The sequence below is a fragment of the Sander lucioperca genome, chromosome 8 (genome assembly GCF_008315115.2).
Source record: "Sander lucioperca isolate FBNREF2018 chromosome 8, SLUC_FBN_1.2, whole genome shotgun sequence".
NCBI classification, from domain to species: Eukaryota; Metazoa; Chordata; class Actinopteri; order Perciformes; family Percidae; genus Sander; species Sander lucioperca.
The window spans coordinates 8,959,776-8,977,236 of NC_050180.1; the positions used below are offsets into that span (position 1 = coordinate 8,959,776).

The 17,461-nt window shown below is 40.9% G+C and overlaps 1 protein-coding gene across 2 annotated transcripts in view; it reads right to left on the minus strand.

Annotated features, from left to right (window-relative positions):
• Positions 1-11,565: 11,565 nt before the first annotated feature.
• adarb1b (adenosine deaminase RNA specific B1b) overlaps positions 11,566-17,461 on the minus strand; it is a 135,952-nt gene continuing 130,056 nt past the window's right edge. For both annotated transcript variants that reach the window (XM_031291590.2, XM_031291580.2), the window contains 2 exons: positions 16,267-16,445; positions 11,566-14,456 (listed from right to left, as the gene is read on the minus strand). In XM_031291590.2, coding sequence (XP_031147450.1) covers positions 14,280-14,456; positions 16,267-16,445 — 356 coding nt within the window. In that variant the 3' untranslated portion in view covers positions 11,566-14,279. The remainder of the gene's footprint in view (positions 14,457-16,266; positions 16,446-17,461) is intronic.

Genomic DNA, 17,461 nt, shown 5'->3' on the forward strand with positions numbered 1-17,461 from the left:
GAGGGATATAGTCCAGGATGTAGGATTAAGAGTCAATGTCAGACACATATCAGCAGAAGTGACTGTTCTGCAGACTCCAAACCTTATTATTACTAATAAGATGCATCCTGAAAACCCATTTATTTTGCATTTCGTTGAATTCGGAGAAAAGCCGAAAACAGCAACATTTTAAGTAGGTCAGCAAGTTTCATTCCTCAATATTATTTTCTTTAACATCTACTGAAGGAACTGATCACTGAGGAATGATTAAATTATTCACATTTTCCTTTTTCCATGTGTGCCTGCTCATCTCTCATGTTTTTCAGACTTCAGTTGGACCCAAGATGATTCGTCAGAAACTCCTGAGATTTTCAACTATTCCCCCCCCCCCACTACTTTTCTCTAGAAATAGGTTTCATAGGCGTACACTCTTGGGTTCATAACAAATGTGTTTTCTACTCAGACTTATCCTGGGCCTGACAATTCCCTGTCTGGCTGTTTCAGTGCTCTGTGAAAGAAATTCTGCTTCCAAAATCCTTTTCCAGCCTCCAAACAATTGTCATATTGCTTAAGGAATATGAAGTATGTCTAACATTACTTGACAAAAAAAACTACAAATCATTGTCTGTTAGTGGAAATACAATTAAAAAAAAGTATTTACAGTTAATTACCAAGACAACGTTTCTAAATAAGAAAAGCTTGGCAGGTTATATGTTTTACAATATAGCACACATGCACACACAACCAATGCATGTGTGGAACCACATGTGTGTATTTAATAAAGATTTAAAAAAAAAAATGTTTTTTTACCATGCCTAAATTCTCTCTAGGTTCCCTCTCAAACATCCCTGTTCAACACCTACTGCAAGCCTGAAGGTTTTCTATGAAGTACTTGGTAACACTTTAGATTACAGCCCACAATGTACAGTGTAATTTTTACCAATTTACAGTGTCATATTTTGTTCTATTACCAGTACAGTAGGCCTGCATACCGGTAGGTACAAGGGAATGTGGAGATGAGATGTAGAGATAGAGAAAAAGGGAGTAACAATGTTGGAACTTTATTTCTGTAAGTATTTTTTAACAAGTTCCTGTCCTGTTATGACGGGGTACAGTATGACGTGCTGTGCAACAATCTGCCGTTTGGGAGGAATCTAAGGAGAATGTACACTGTAGGCCTAAGTATTATAGGCCTGGCACTATAGCCTGGGAAAACCCCATAGACAGTTAAAGAAATGGACCAACAGATCCCGTTGCTCTGGACGGAGACCAGTGAAGGATATTAGAAGCACTTTTCCGGTGAGGACTGAGCGTTACTGCGCAACCTCCAACTGAGCTTGACGACGTAGGTGTGACGTGAGCAACGTGTCTGAAAGTTGTAAGTCTTCTGGTAGCTGTGCCAAGAGAAATCTCAATCATTCTCAATCTTGCAGAGACGGAGAGCGTAGGTATATGTAAGGAGATAACATGGACACAGGCTAATTATTGCTAATTAAAATGCTAGTTAACATTAGTAATTACACTTAAACAGCTAATGTAAGTCCAAACTGCCTGCGAGCTTCTCCTGTACTATACGGTAATTCCTCTACTATGCGACAGTAAGTCGCGTGGTTATGACACAATCGTTAGCCTATTTTTACAAAAACGTCTGCTACGGAGCCATAACTTGAGATACAAGGTAATGGAGCCTTTTATACATTGTCGTGTTTCTTTAGAAATAAACAATGACAAATAAAGTATTTAAACGCTTCAGAAGTTATTCGCTGTCAAAGTGACGTCAAAATGAATGGCAGTCAATGGAATGCTAACGGTGGGTGAGTGCTTGTTAGCATCAAAATGGCGCCATAGGAGCATAGCTTGCCAGACACTCGCTTACCTCCTTGGAAAACCCTGACGAACTTCCGGCAAATTTGAGATTTGCTCTGCAAGTCAGTCTGGCCAAGAGCCCATTCAAGCCCATTTCCAATTTTTCCAAATCGAGGCACCAATCACAACCGTTGAGGCGGGCTTTATACGATGACGATAGCGTAGTGACGGCGAGCAGCTTTTTGTTTACATTCAACTTGACGGCTACCGAACATTGATGTATTAAGAGAACACTACCGAAGCGCAGCAACCCGTTGATGCCGCTGTCGCTGCTACGTCACCCAGATCGTTGGTCTGATTGGTTGAAGGACTATCCAATGCGCCCAGAGGCATTTGAGCGGCCCCTTTGGAAATGAGCTGTGACTGAACCTTGCCCAGACCCACTCTCAGTTACAACTGAGAAGGGTCTGGTGTCAACCAGGCTACTCGTACCAGGTATCCATTCTAATATGAGCATGAGCATCCTTGAGTGCCGCACACAGGTCACAAACAAACGTCTACCATCAGCGTTCAGTGATGAAGTGAGTGACAGCTGAAACTGTCTTCCATGGAGCTGTTGTTAACGGACGCTATAGAGATGTTTTGTAGATGTTCTGTATAACTATTGCCTGTGCCCTTGGCATCTGGACCTCTGTTTGTTCCAGAGTAAAAACAGAAATGCACCTCATAATTATTTATGAATTATGTAGTTTGCCTGTCCTTATTTTGTTATCATCTGTTATCTGTCTCTTAACCCAAACCTCCAGCTTTGTTGCCCAGTAATGGTCATACTCCACCCTGTAATAACAGAATAGGCATCCATATACCTGCAGAATGAATTCATTTTAAGTTCCCACATTGTTAACCCCTGATATCCCAACCTTACATTGTGTAGGCTGTAATTGGGAACAATTACACTGCATGTTGTGGGCTGTCATCTTAAGTGTTATCGGGGGTCTCAGCAGAGTGCCAAAACACGGAGAAGTCCTGCCCTATGCAACAGAAAAACAACTAATGAATCATTTTGAACACTAATATACAACCTTTGCATTTTTGCAATATTGTTGAATTTGGCTTTCAATAATGGAACAATTTTATAAAAGAAATGGATTCATATTGAAAAAAAGTTCCTGTAATAAATATCAAAAATATGAATAAAGTTAGCTTTATCTTATCATCACTCCATGTTACTATTTCTACTTTTGTAGCCTTGGTTAGGGGATTACTTACTAAGCGGCCTGAAATAAAGCCAACCAACGCCCTCTGGTCCTGTAGTCATCCATTCTTCTCATCTGGCCCGCAGTAAACACATTTCTTTTTTTTGTGGTCAACTCTTTTTATTGGCACCTTCAGACATACAAAACAAATTCCACAAAGTGTGACTGGTAATAGCAGACGGTGCACAGAACAGATAAACACAAATTCAACAAGAACAAAAACCCTCTCCCACCCCCCACCCTCTGCGGTCTCGAGAAAAACAAAACAAACAAACAAACAGAAAGAAACCACACCTTGCCAAGTCACTCTCCTCTAATTCTTGTGGCGCTGAGGTCATTAGGTCTGATATTTGTGCTGCTGATATAGGTTCATAGTCGATGATTTGGCTTTGTTAATCCTTGCTGTAGAGAGCTCAAGCATAACTATGTCTACAAAATACGCCAACCACTGTTTTATACAAAGCGAGTGGGGGGGGGGCAGTAGACACATCTCTGTCGTCATGGAAATCCTGGATGTTGAGTCTCAGTCTTCTGCGTCTTGTGGATCGTTACAGCCACCTTCCCCTAACTAACCCTAAAAAAACCTAACCCTGGTTTGTTATGTATTTAATGATTGCCTTTAGTAGGCACTTTCTCGTCGAGTGAGATGCTTATACTTACCTTTTCTCTCACCTCGTTTCATGGGCTTTATCAGCCCTGCCAGGGGCAAAGGTTTTACAGTTTAATAATACTGCAGCACACAGGGCTGTCAGTCCTAATCCCAGTCTCTGTCACAAGTCCACATGAGGTACTGGAAAGGATCTGTCCAGCATCTTCTGTTTGTTTAAAAAAAAACACACACACACATTTTATCTTTTTTTGTTTAATCCTACAAACTGGTAAGTGTAAAAATGACCCATTGTAGTTTTACGGGGCTTTGCGTGTCAGACTATTTCTTAGAGTAGTGAGTAAGTAAAATGTATTTATATAGTTTCTTTTCACAGATAAAAAAAATCACAAAGTGCTTGTAGGTAGGTGTTGAACTGATTTTTCAGTCCACAGAGACAGCAGACCGTATCGGAGGAGGCAGAGTGTTTCAGAGTCTCGGTGCTACGAACTCAAAAGAGCGGTCCTAACGGGTCCTAAGCCGGGTGCGAGGAACAGTCAGGAGATTGGACCTTATAGGGGGCGTGCTGATAAATAGGGTTGCAGTAGGTCAGCCACGAGGGCAGAGGTATGTCTTAGGTATGTTATCCGGCTGCAGGTATGACAGGTTGGGTTCCCACATCATTTAGGATTTCCCAAAAAGCTCAAAGAAAAGGGGAGACGCCTAGCGCACCTAACTCTTGCAGATGCCAGGGATTCACGCAAGGCATCATGGGGCCAGGATTAGTGAGGATAGCTCTAACTTGCAAAAGTTGTCCTTTGACTACTTTACTAAAAGAAGTCACACCAAAGTGGACATTATAAAAACAAAGCAGGATCCCTTGAATTTACAAAAATACTGTTACTGAGCATGCTGTTAAACACACACACACAAACACACACACACACACACACACACACACTGAGTTACAAGGTTCATCAGTTTGACTTTGGCGGTGGGGCAAAGGCACTGGGCTATTAGTCCTCGTTTGCACACTGCTTGGGCAATTTAGCTATTCAAATAGAGCCCGCTTACTGGAAAACAGCTCCTTAATGAAGAGATGGGCTGGGTAATATGCCATGAATCTATTCTTTTATTCTTTCCCACACACATAAAAACACACTGCCTGTACGCGTGTGGAACCACCTACGTGTATCACTCTTAAACACAAACTCAAACGCATAGTTTTACACACAAACACACACTCCTCCCACACACATACAAGGGCAGATTGATATTATAATGTGTTCTGGAGGAAACTGGGAGCAATTTTCGCCACGTAAATCAAAAAGGTCAAAATGCAAATGTCAGCTTTTCCTCCTCCTTTCCTTTTTTTAATTATTCTGTCAGGTTCAAAGAGTCTTCATCAGAAAGGAGCTGTTCTGACAAAGGAAGGCCTGAGCTTGCAGATAAGCTGAATCTGCGTCTCCTCTTGACACTTTCTTCTCTATACTTAGCCTATCTACTCTCCTCTCTCACACACAGCGGCACTTAGCATTACCTCAAAGTAAATTACCATGTATCAGTGTGAACACGGTGCCAAAGAGATGCTTTAGCAATTACCAGCTGACTGTGGATGTTGAGTCAATTAATTATTGGGGGGTTCAGATCATATAGAATAGAGCCAGTTCCAGTTTATAGATCTGCTCTATATTATTCTGCACAAAAGGAAGGATCCTCTGTGCTCTTCTACAAACAAAGACACCGGCCTGTGAAAATTAACTACAAGACAGAGCTTTTGTGGCACACTTTAATTTGATGCTCCCAGATGAAGGCCACAGCACGGCCAGACTGTGTTAGTTATTTTTCCCATTTTCTTTTGAACTAATTGTCTAAAATGTCAACATTTACGTACGTGAGCATCTCTTTCCAAAGGAAATTCTTATACTGTACTATCATCATTTCCATATTTAAAAAAAAAAAAAAAAAGTGTAACCTTTCAAGTTGGAAAAACATGATTACATATACAGATCTCTGTGTTATGTACAAAATCTTACATGGACCGGCTTCTCCCGTATTGAATGGTTAACACAGCACCAGTGCAGCAAGAGGTGACTGCTTTGTCCCGTTAGGGAAAAGTGCATTCAAGTGGAACTCAATTTTAAAACGTATGCTCTTTTATTTATTTATTCATTTTAAGATTATTTTTTGGGCTTTTCCACCTTTAATGTACAGGACAGTTAAGTGAGAAAGAGGGGGAAGACATGCAGGAAGTTGTCACAGGTTGGACTCGAACCCTAGACCTCTGTGTCAAGGAATAAACCTCCATGTATATGTGCACCTGCTCTACTCACTGAGCCAACCCTGCCACTAAACATATGCTCTTTTAAAACTTATATTAAAGAAGTAGCTAAACAAGTGCGAGTGCGAACACATAGGAATAGCGCATGTGTTACGTTGCACATTATGGCAAAGGGCAGGGGACATGCAGCTCGTCATACGTTTCCCCAACGTATATGTGCCAATAAAAGAAAATAGAAATACATGAATGAATTTAGATTTTAAAAGCAATAATTGCATGAAAACAGGTTGTTGACGAGTCTCGAAGCTCGAGTCCGAGTCAAGTCTGAAGTCTTTTGGGTCGAGTCGCAAGTCAAGTCTGAAGTCAGCTGTTTGTGCGGCTTAAGTGCGACTCAAATCTGAGTCTCAGACTTGAGTCCCCATCTCTGCCAGTCACCAGTCCAGGGACAGCAGATGGCTAATTCTATTGTACTTTGTATCATATTGTGTTTTTTAATGTTTTATTAGTGTGCATTGTCCCTGCTCAATAAGCACTGCAACCTTTAATTAAATCATTTTGCAACTGAACTGAGTATAAACAGACTTTATGAAGCATTAAAGCCAATGGGACTGTAATTGCTAGTTTACCTTCAGTCCATGAATTAATATTTATATTAACATAAAACTTTTCTTTTACTTGTGATCATGAACTAAAGTCACAAAATGCTGTTTTAAGTTGACCTGATTGCAGGGACCTCAAGCCTGAATCTGCTGCAGTCTGTCCTACTGCAGCTCATTATGTGCCTCTCTCCGTTTCACACCAGTCAGCATCCATCTGTTATCAAACTATATTATTTGGTATTCATTTTCCATGCATTTTCATTTTTTTGTCATTACCAAAGTTCAGACTTGGAAAGCTACAGCAGTGAAACCAGGCCGGGCTAGTTGTTCACTGTACCTATACGGCATTTCTGTAAGCAGGTCTGCCAGTGTAGTCCATGGGGATCAGCCAGGGGCGTAGCACAAAAGTCTGGACCCTGTACACAAGCATCCTCTATGCCCCCTCCCCGCATCCACGGCCTCTTCACATGAGGGCCCTGTATACTCTACATATCTCTACACTCTCTATACTGTATACTAGGGGTGGCCAACCAGTTAGGTATAAAGAGCCACAAAAAAAAACGCACCATAGCAAAAAGCCACACAACACATGCACGTCCACACTACAACAGCAACAGTGTCTTCCAGATCTAATGACAGTCATAATACATAGCAGTTTTCATAGTTTTTTTTCTCACTTAGATTGACTCAGTGGGAAACCTGACAGTCTTTGTTATCCACAATCCTTTTCAGGTCTTGCTTGAACTCGGTTGTGGCCACTCGAAGAACTCTCTCACTCATTTCTCACTAAAGGGGCTTTCAAACAATCGGATTCAGCAGTGAAAGGGTTAACGAGGAAGGTGATCTGTGGCCGCTGTTTTTCCTCAGGTTGCAGAATCTGTCCTCAAAACTCTGCTGCATTATTTTCCATTTTAAAATAATTGGCAGATGTATTGGCAGATGCATTCAAATGTGTTTTTTTTTTTTACTTATCTGAAATACTGTATGTTTCAGAAAAGTTAAAAACAACAATCAACCAATGACACAGCCCCCAGCCACACAGTAAGAGCCTCACAGGAGCAGGCAAAGAGCCGCATACGGCTCAAGAGCCACAGGTTGGCCACCCCTGCTGTATACTGTATAGTTAGGCAAGTTTCATCTTCTAATAGACTACTTGATTCTTCATTGTCCGCTTATATTATGAAACATGGATATTATTTTCCCGTTTATAAACCCACTTCTGCCCAGAGACTCTCTTTACTTGTCTCTTTGCCTTGGACTCAGTGACAATGGGCTGGATGCTATCAGTGTATAGAACTCTCAGAGACACAAGGTCACAGAGAAACTGGAGCCGGTGAATAACAGGAGGCTTGAGCCGGCCAAGGTGGTGGTGGAGAGTGGTCTTGCCATGTTATTTGCCACATACATCAACTCTGTTGAGCAGAAAATTGAAATGGAAATGTGGGCCTTGAAAGAGTGTGGCTCCCATTTACCCCTGGACCAGAGCTAATGATTAGTCATTTCTCTCAGGGGCACAAGCTGCTGTCCTCGCTCTCACACTCATGCTGCACCACAGGGCTGGCCAGCCTCACCATCCTCTCTACTGAATATGTATGTGTTTACATATTCAATTGCATATGTGTGCTGTATATGGTTTCTATTAAACATAAAATCTAGCATGGCGATTTTGTTGAAAATGTGTGAATACTTTAAATATTTATAGGAATATACTCATTTTAACAGTTCACAGCGTGATAGATAATCCACAAAATGGCGCAGTCGACTGCATTCACTAAGCACTTCAGACCCGGGTCCAATAATAACTTCAGAGAAGTCACTTTTTACTATGCTTGCTTTAGTGCATCATCAGAATAATTTTGATCAAATAAGGTGTGCGTGTCACATATTTATTAATATAAAAATGATATTTGCCTATGTTTTTTTACATGTTAAATGTCGCTTTTAAACTCCACAAAGCTGATATTTAACACAAGCCAATACAATGTCTGACACAAATAATTTACACAAGGCATACATGGCTACTGGCTATTGTAAACAATATATGGTGTTAAATGTAGAACATGTTTCCTGATCGATGTGATTAATGTTATGTAAGTGGCTGTTAAGACTCAACAGATGGGTGCTGAATTATTGAAGACGAGAGTGTCTAACATGTTTTGGTCCAGGCTGTTATGTTATGACTGTTTGAGTCTGCACTTTCATGAGCTTTCATCATGTCAATGGAGTTTTGAACACACACACACACACACTCAAACGCACGCACGCACGCACACACACACACACACACACACACACACACACACACACACACATACACACACTTTGGAAAATATTCTCTATGGACAACATGTCCGCCATGATTTCTACCTTTTACTGTTTAATATTACAAACCTTTCTCAGATCTTAATTTATTGATGGAATTTGAGGATAGCTTGAAGGTTGGTGTTCAGTATGTTATACAGTGATCGCAAGCTAGGTCAAATTATAGTGAGTCAACATTATTAAAATACATAGTCGTATTCAAAAGTACTAATTTTCTTTCAGATTGACAAACAATTAAAGATCTTAAAGTATTATAAATGTGTTGGTGATTACATCTAGTTTTTTTTTTACTCCTTACCCTAAGTACTGTAAAGACACACACACACACACACACACACACACACACACACACACACACACAAACACAGAAATCTTGACGACCTGACTGACTCCGTGTGAGTTGAAGATTAAAAGCAGCAGTAAAATGCATGAGACGCTTCCGTCTGACTAATTCAACCTTACCTTGAGTCTGATTGACACCAAACACTTTTGCAAATGGTGTCTGCTAAAATGTTCCTCTCAGCAACGAGCTTCTCTACTAAACATGGAATGTGACAACTGCAAGAAATATATTCGTAATATATATTTCAGACTATTTCAGGATGAGCACTTGTGTAATTAATTAATAAACAAATGTTCCAGATGCAGAGATCCTGAAGTGATTCTAACGATGATGACAGTATGCATTTAAATAATTATAAATAAATAAATAAATATATATATAATTAATAATAATAATAATAATAAATAATTTCTGTATCGACTTTCCTGCACCAATAGAGATCTTCAGTAGCGCTGGATGGATAACTTCAGTCAAACAGAGTGACACATCAAGCTGCATTACAACCACGTTGAAAACTCCTATAGAGCTAATTAGATTTCTTCCGATACCGATAACAGTACCGGAAATGCCTAAACCTGCCTAAAATGCTGGCATCTGTATCGGCAAGTACGGGAGTCTATGCACCAATCCAATACCATTTAAAGTAGTTTATTTATGTATTTTTCCCTTATGACTGACAATGTAGACAATAAAAAAGTTCTATGGCATTCATTCTTTGTATGGGGTTTAACCTAAGACATGCCAACAATGATAGCAACCATATCATATGCATACAGGGATAGTAATATACAGCTGTTAAAACATAATAATTATATAGATATATACTCTGTAACTGCCAATTCGCAAGTTCAGGTATCAAAATTGGTTTCGGAAAGGAAAAAATAGTAGGGGAACATCTCTGAAGCTAATGTACTGTATGTTTGAAATGTTCAGGTATGTACTGTACAATTTGTTGACGATTACTTTTTTATGAAAGCTATTTTACCGTCCTTACATTTACATGTCATCATCCACACTGGCCGCGTTGTTGATTATTGCAGACGCCAACGATCTGTTGCTCTTCTAAGTCCATGCTGTCCAGTGGGTGGGTGTGCATACAGTAAGGACGTCCAGTGGTGGAGAGTCAAGTACTGTACTTAAGTACAATTTTGAGGTACGTTCCATTTTATGCTATTTTATACTTCTACCTCACTACATTTCAGAGGGAAATGAATTCCACTACATACAATAAAAAATGTACCCAGTGGCTCCCAACATTTAAGAAATAAATGAAAAAAGTGAATGCAAATTTGTGTAGCAAATTATATTTCCTACCCTAGTAATCATCTGAGCCCTTAGATTTAGCTTGAGACCCTTGGGAGGGGGCCTGACCCCTATCTTAGGATCCACTTGTGTCAAACTACCTAACTGTATATTGTATAGAACAGTTCCACCTCAACCAGCTACAACAGTGAAATGCTGCTTTTGCATTGACGCATCAGTATAAACAATCTAATAATGTAATAATAATAACACTGTAGCATATTGAAATAGGCAGAACAAGTACTCTTCCTTTGCTATTTTAAGTACATTTTGCTGATACTTTGACATTGTTTTATTAATACTTTTACTTGAGTAAAGGATCTAAATAGCCTACGTTTTCCACCACTGAGGACATCTGCTTTCATCACATCCTTGTTCCAATCACAGCAATGGCTATTTCGGCAAACTGAAGGGAGAGAATGCATTAATTCTGTCATGATGACCCTCATAAAAAATCTTTATCTTAAAATAAAGGTTAAGTGTGGTAAAGCAGCCACAAAGCATCAGGGTGATGATGCAAATCATTTCAGTCTTCATTTAGTACACACAAAACAGTTACTATACGTGGATAAATGAAATCCCAAAGCATCTTGAAGCATTCAGTCTGCACATTTAATTTTCTCAATTCTTAACAGCCACACACACACACACACACACACACACACACACACACACACACAATGTGATAAGAAAGAATTCCAGCCATGTGCAAAAGTAAACTAAGAACTCTTTTATTCTTTTTTGTTCATTTTATATATATATCTTTAGCTGTTTTGTTTTTTCTACTCGAGTCCTTTAAAAGTTTGTCATCATGCTAGGTGCAGCTTCAGTGTTGGTAGTACATGCAAGGGGGTGGGTTTGCTTGTTGGTGGAGTTTTTCACACATCGGACAACTGGAGAGAGGGAGAACGGGGAGCGGTGGCTCTGAAACTCAGAGTGGAAGAACACTGACCACTCTGGGAGTCACCGAACAATAAAAATAAAAGAGAGAATCCACTACTGCTGCAGGGCGGGGGGTGGGGGGAGGTGGGGCACTGGCCATCATCGAGGATTCACAAAGGGTTAAGCGGAAGCAGTTCAGTTTCTTGCTGTGATAGTTGCCATCCAATCCATAAACGGGGACGGTTTTTTATCATGACATCATCAGTTGACATCTTTAGTGCAGTCAAAAGAAGAAGAAAAATCTCTAGAAGCAGGCAGTCTTTGGGGTGTGTGTTGGTGCTCAGACAGCTTTGCAGAGAGAGGGAACAGGAGAAGAACAAAGACTGGAGGGGCAGAGGGGGAGGGAAACTTCAGACTCCTGTTTGTGACGGGGTGACATTAAAGGACACATCAGGAGTATTGCTCATGACTTTGGTCTAGGTCTACCTGTTGGGGGGGAGGGGGGGGGTCTGTGATCCACATTTCAAATATTCTAGTAATTCAACTCTGGTGGAATCCCCTTTCCTGCTTATCTAATACTGACTGAAATAGAAGTAAAAAAAGAAAAGGGTACATACAGTATATGACATCACATGTGCCAGCTTGTGGATGCCACTTTTAGCTGAGGCACCTTACAGTGCATTTTCTTTTTTTTTTTTAAACATTGGTGGCTACAATGGGGATGAAGCCTGTTAACCCCGGCAGTGTTAGTGCCATGCTTTATGGTGCCCAGTGAGTCACAGAGAACCACTAATACTTTACATCAACATCTTCACAATCCCAGCAACAGGGAAAGAGTCAACACTGTTGTTAGGATGGGATGAACTGATTGTACAGGGAACAGACTTTTTTGTTGTTCCTTATATACAGAGAACTACTTTTACTGCAGCAATGATGATCGCAGGTCACAATATACACGTGGCCACTGACAGCTAGAGATGCACTAAAGAAGAAGCCTGACAATCAAATGTCCCCTGTATCGAATGGAATACACAGTTTCTGTAGAAATCAAAAGTAAATAGTGGAAAAATACAGGGGCAGAAACACACATGGACATCATCTTTGGTGAAGATTCCACAGAGTATAGACGTCTGAGCACACACATACTGTAGATTGCACACACAAACGCACATACATTTCCTACTGCTGGGAAAAGGAATTAACTGCAGTTACTTAGAAACATGTCCTGTCCTCATTTACAAATTGCAAACACGAGGACATTTATGCACTCAGGGTGTAAAGGTCAGATCACAGAGGTGCTCTTGAACTACTAACATGTTCCTGTAGATGGAAAAGAGAGGACGACTAAAATGGCATCACACTGTAATACATTTGGTTGTAACCTACTGGTAAGAGTTTTTCGCAGATATTAGCATACGTCTGTTCGTGGCACGTCACTGTTCCTCTCGCTGAGAATTATGTGGAGGGGTTACGACATGTTTAAATTTCAGACTATCACTACAGACTGGCATAATGTGGCATCCAGTGAATGTAACTTCACGTACTGTCTGTGGCACTACAGCACATAGACCATGCCTTCTACTAATAGTTCAATTGACAGCTATCATGGATCCCTGCCACAACAAAGTGACAAGATCTGAGAGGTCTGTGTATCACCATTTTCACTGCAGTAGTATCCCCAATCCTAAAATGCCCAACTTAAAGAAAAACAAAAACTGTCCCCATCCCTCCCCCCTAAAACAAATAAACCAACAATCACAAGAAATCTAGAAAATAGAGACAAAGATTCAAAGCTGCCTGTGGAGGAAGATGCTGGCATTCATTCAAAATCATTCACTGATGGGCGCACAGGGCTCTCCACTGTGTGTTTTCTGCTCTGTAGGCCTCTCAGTTCAGTTCCCATGCAAAGCCATGGCTTAAGATCAAGGAAAAATACAACGTGCAGCACCTCCCAAAGCTTGTCCCAAGACCCAGGCGAGGGGAGGAGTCGGAGAGGGGTGTGGGGGGATGAGGCTGCGATGCTCTCAACATGACACTCCCCCCCATTGTTCAAGTATGAAATGAGAGTGACATAATATAACTTACAGAACATATGCACGAATTAATGAACAAGACAAAAAATCAACAAAAAGTGTACTAAACTTCTATGACTCCTGGCCTGTACGGTATATTCTTTCCAGTCAGTGAATCAAACAGGGTCACAATATTTTGGAACATTTTTCATCTTTAATACAGGATCTAAGAACATGTAGTCTCATCTAAGGAACGGACCAAGTAACACACACTAAAAGTTATATAACTATTTTATGTTCTCTTACTTTTTTTCAGCACTAGATTTACATCCTGAAGATTTATGCATCTTTAAATTAAAGTTCGTCAAAAGTCATTCATTTTAGCAAGTAGATTTGTTTTTCCAGGTCCATACACATTGCTTTTAGTTAACAAAGATCATGTGTTTTCTCGGCTACATTTCACCCTAAACTGGCTACACTCGTTGATCCAGAAAATAGACACAACTGCATAATTTTAACTTCCACATCAACGGCATTAAAAAACATGGATTCCAGTTTTAAAACAGAAAACAAGTAAGATGAAAAAAAAACACCATTAAAACATCCATTAAAATCAAAATGGACAAAAATCAACATAATGAGAAAAGACATGGTGAGGCTGAGGTCCTCTGAGGAATAAGAATGATGAGCTATGAACGGTTTGTGAAACTACGCACGTTTGTTTCCACGAGTACAAAGTGCACGTGCGCGCCGACACACCGGACGGAAGTAAGTGTCTCTGTGGGCTGGTTGTTAATAGGGGGCTTTCTCGCTTTCAGCCCTGGGTTGGGGGGTGGGGGGTGGGAGGAGTGGTGGTGGTGGTGGTGTGGGGGGGGGGGTTTAGGAATCCCGGCTTTGGTCACTTGACTCCCTCAGGAGCAGAGGGTGAACTGGTCTTGCTCAATGGGCTTTTTGACCCAGGCCCCCAGGCCAGCCTTGTGGAAGGCCTTGATGAGCGCCTGCTTGGCAGAGTGGTACTCTGTGGCGGCCTGCTTGGCTTCATGGTAAGAGCTGGGCTTGAGCACTTTGATCCACAAGATGGATGACAGCTGAAAAAGGGAAAGAGGGAAGAGAGGTTAAGCTCTGGCTGATTTTTCTAAGTGCGTATGTACAGCTCATGACATTGACTGCAGCTCGGTCTAATCGCTATTAGTCTACATCGATGACGTTTAATTTCCGGGATTGTTCAGGTGCCGCCGGAACTTATGCCGGATGTCCCTCATTTGGCAGCGGCACCGTGGCTCTGGCCGGCGCTTAGCACCGCCCAAGATGATTGTGATTGGTTTAAAGTAGGGCTGTCAGCATTAACGCGTTAATCGCGATGCTATTAAGGGCCGAGCATAACGCGTTCATTTTTTTTAAATCGCATTAATCGCATGCCGGCATTTATTCATTTATTTTACACTTCACTCGGCCTCGCGTCATGCCTAACAGGCTACTATTTTGACCCTTTGCCGCACCGTTACTTATCATCAAGCTGCGATACTTCCTCCTGCTGCAGGCTGCAGGCATGATGGAGAAAGACAGTAGCAACACAGTTCTGAATGGCGCTTTTTATTTTCCAAACGTTTCCAGACGTTAACTTTCACCTACAGTGTCAATTGTTGACGTTTCAGTTCATATTTGATTAAGCAGATCTCTGTATGGGGTCTGGGAACAATCATGTTTTTTTTTTCTAGCATGATATCAAGGTAAGTAGCCATGATATGCATATTAAGACCCACTTTTACAAGATTCTTTATTTGAAATGAGTCAGCTGGAAACTGTCATGTTTGTGTTGTCTTCCCATAGAGTCTATGGGAAGACAACACATGTTGTGTGGTCTATGGCATAGACCATGCAACCTTTAGTTTTTCTGGGTCAAAATTTAAAGTTAAAACCTCCAGACACTTTTGTCACATTTCCCAAAGTTCTTTGGACATTTTTGTTGTTGTTTTGACCAAGTTTTTGAAGATTTCTCTGGCATTTTTTGTCACTTTTTGATGTTTTCTCACTTTTCCCGAAGTTCTTTGTCACTTTTTCCAATGTCTTTGGTGTTTTTTTCTGCGTTTTTTTGGGACGTTTTTTTTGGGAACATTTTTCCCCCTACATTTCTGTCACTTTTTTCAGTGTTCTTTAATCAATTTTTCTTTTTCTTCAAATGATATAAAATGAAATAAAACACCCAAATTCAATGAAAATAGTGAACTGATCAACATCCAAAAAAATAACGTGGATGGTTCCATACAACGCTATTTTTTTTTGACAATTTGGTTGAAGGAAACCCAAATTTCTGATATAAAAACTTTTTGAAAATGGCTCAAATTTGACCCCGAGGACAACAGGAGGGTTAAGTCAGCTGGTAAGATCTGCCAGCGACATTTTTCATTTCAGTAGGCAGGATTGACGGTGGCCGGCTATATCGGTGCGTTTAAGAACCAAATGTGATTTAATGCAAAAAGTTGTTTTAGTTGTTTTAGATCTCGGTATGTGGTCTAGGAACAATCATCATGCTACTGCTGGAATTCAACGTCCTGTTTGACCTAAAAGATCTCTCAGTGATGCCCTACAGGTGGGTACCCCAGCTCCTTCTACTTAATCCAGCTTTTCAAGGAAGTACGATTTGAAACTTCAGGTTTGCTTCAGGCAGCTTAACGTGACATGCTGCAGCTGGGTCACACAGGAGCAGTTTGCAAATTCTTCAATTGTTATCCAAACATATGATTGATTCAACAAAACCTGGGCTGGATGGTAAGCCAATGGAATGTGACCAAAACGACAGCAGCCCACATTACTGATGAATATGTCTGGGTGTAAAAGTGCTTTAGAATATGGACGGAAACTAAAATGCTTCGTAACACCCGAGTGCAGTGTATCTACCTTGGAGTGCAGGCGCACCCAGCGGCTGTAGAGGGCGTGCTTGCAGAGACGTGAAGCGCGACCCATGTCGTCCTTGCCTGTGGTTGCATTGATCACCTCCAGGGCCTGATCCCCCACCGTCCAGTTCACACTGAAGTTGGGCGCCTTGCCCGGCTGCCTGGCCTCTGCATTACTTATACCTGGAATCAAAAACAAATGAGGGTAAAAGACTGAGCAGCACAACGAGCCAAAACTGATTGCTGCCGTCCAAAACAAAAACATGTATCCATCCAAAAACATGTAAATAATTTCATGATTTTAAGGTAATCGGATAAGCTTCAGCATTCCTTTATGGGTTGTGAAAATCCTGCTTCTTATTAACCTGAATACACCATGTAAATACTCAATAAGATTACCAGAAAAATACATTGCCACACAGCTGAAAACAAGTTGACATGTTGGAGGTTATCACAGGACAGCGATATGTTATCCCAGACTAAAATACTGGATAAAATGTTTTCCTGTCGCAGCACTGTCCACATTTTAAGAACCCTTTTCCCAACGTGTTGGGAAAAGACCCTAAACACATAAAATGTCTTCAAGCTTTCAAGCAGAAAAAGGGACTGTAATACGATAATTATTTTCTTTCTCTGTCCTCCAAAGCTTCTGTGGGAGACACACAGGAACTTAACCACCTGCTACCCTACTGCATGGATGTATTAAACAATGGATCAGGTACCAAACATGGTAACCCATTCTTTCAAATGACAGCTACTCCCACAGCTCTAACAGCAACTTTTTCCTTGCTTTTCTTTTGTTTTTGCTACTGAGTGGAGACAAAATACGATCCACCCAGGGGGACTATGAGGTCAGAGCCTGCTTTCTTTCAGCACACTACTGGGCATCAGCCTCCACTGTATCTAAAGCATAAATGGAAGATATATGGATGCTATAAATCCCGGTGTCTTGCTCTTTGTGTGTGTGTGCGTGTGTGTGTGTGTGAGAGTGTGTGTGTGTGTGTGTGTGTGTGTGTGTGAGTGTGTGTATTAAGCTTGTCGGTTCCATTTGGCAGCACTTGTGGCAGAAGATGATTTAAAGGGGATGAAATCCTCAGCGCTCTAACGCCACAGCCCTTCACCGCTAAAAACTCTCTAAAGCGGAAAAGGTTAATAACCCCATACTATTATCTCTTTTACCCGACATTTAGAGAGCAACC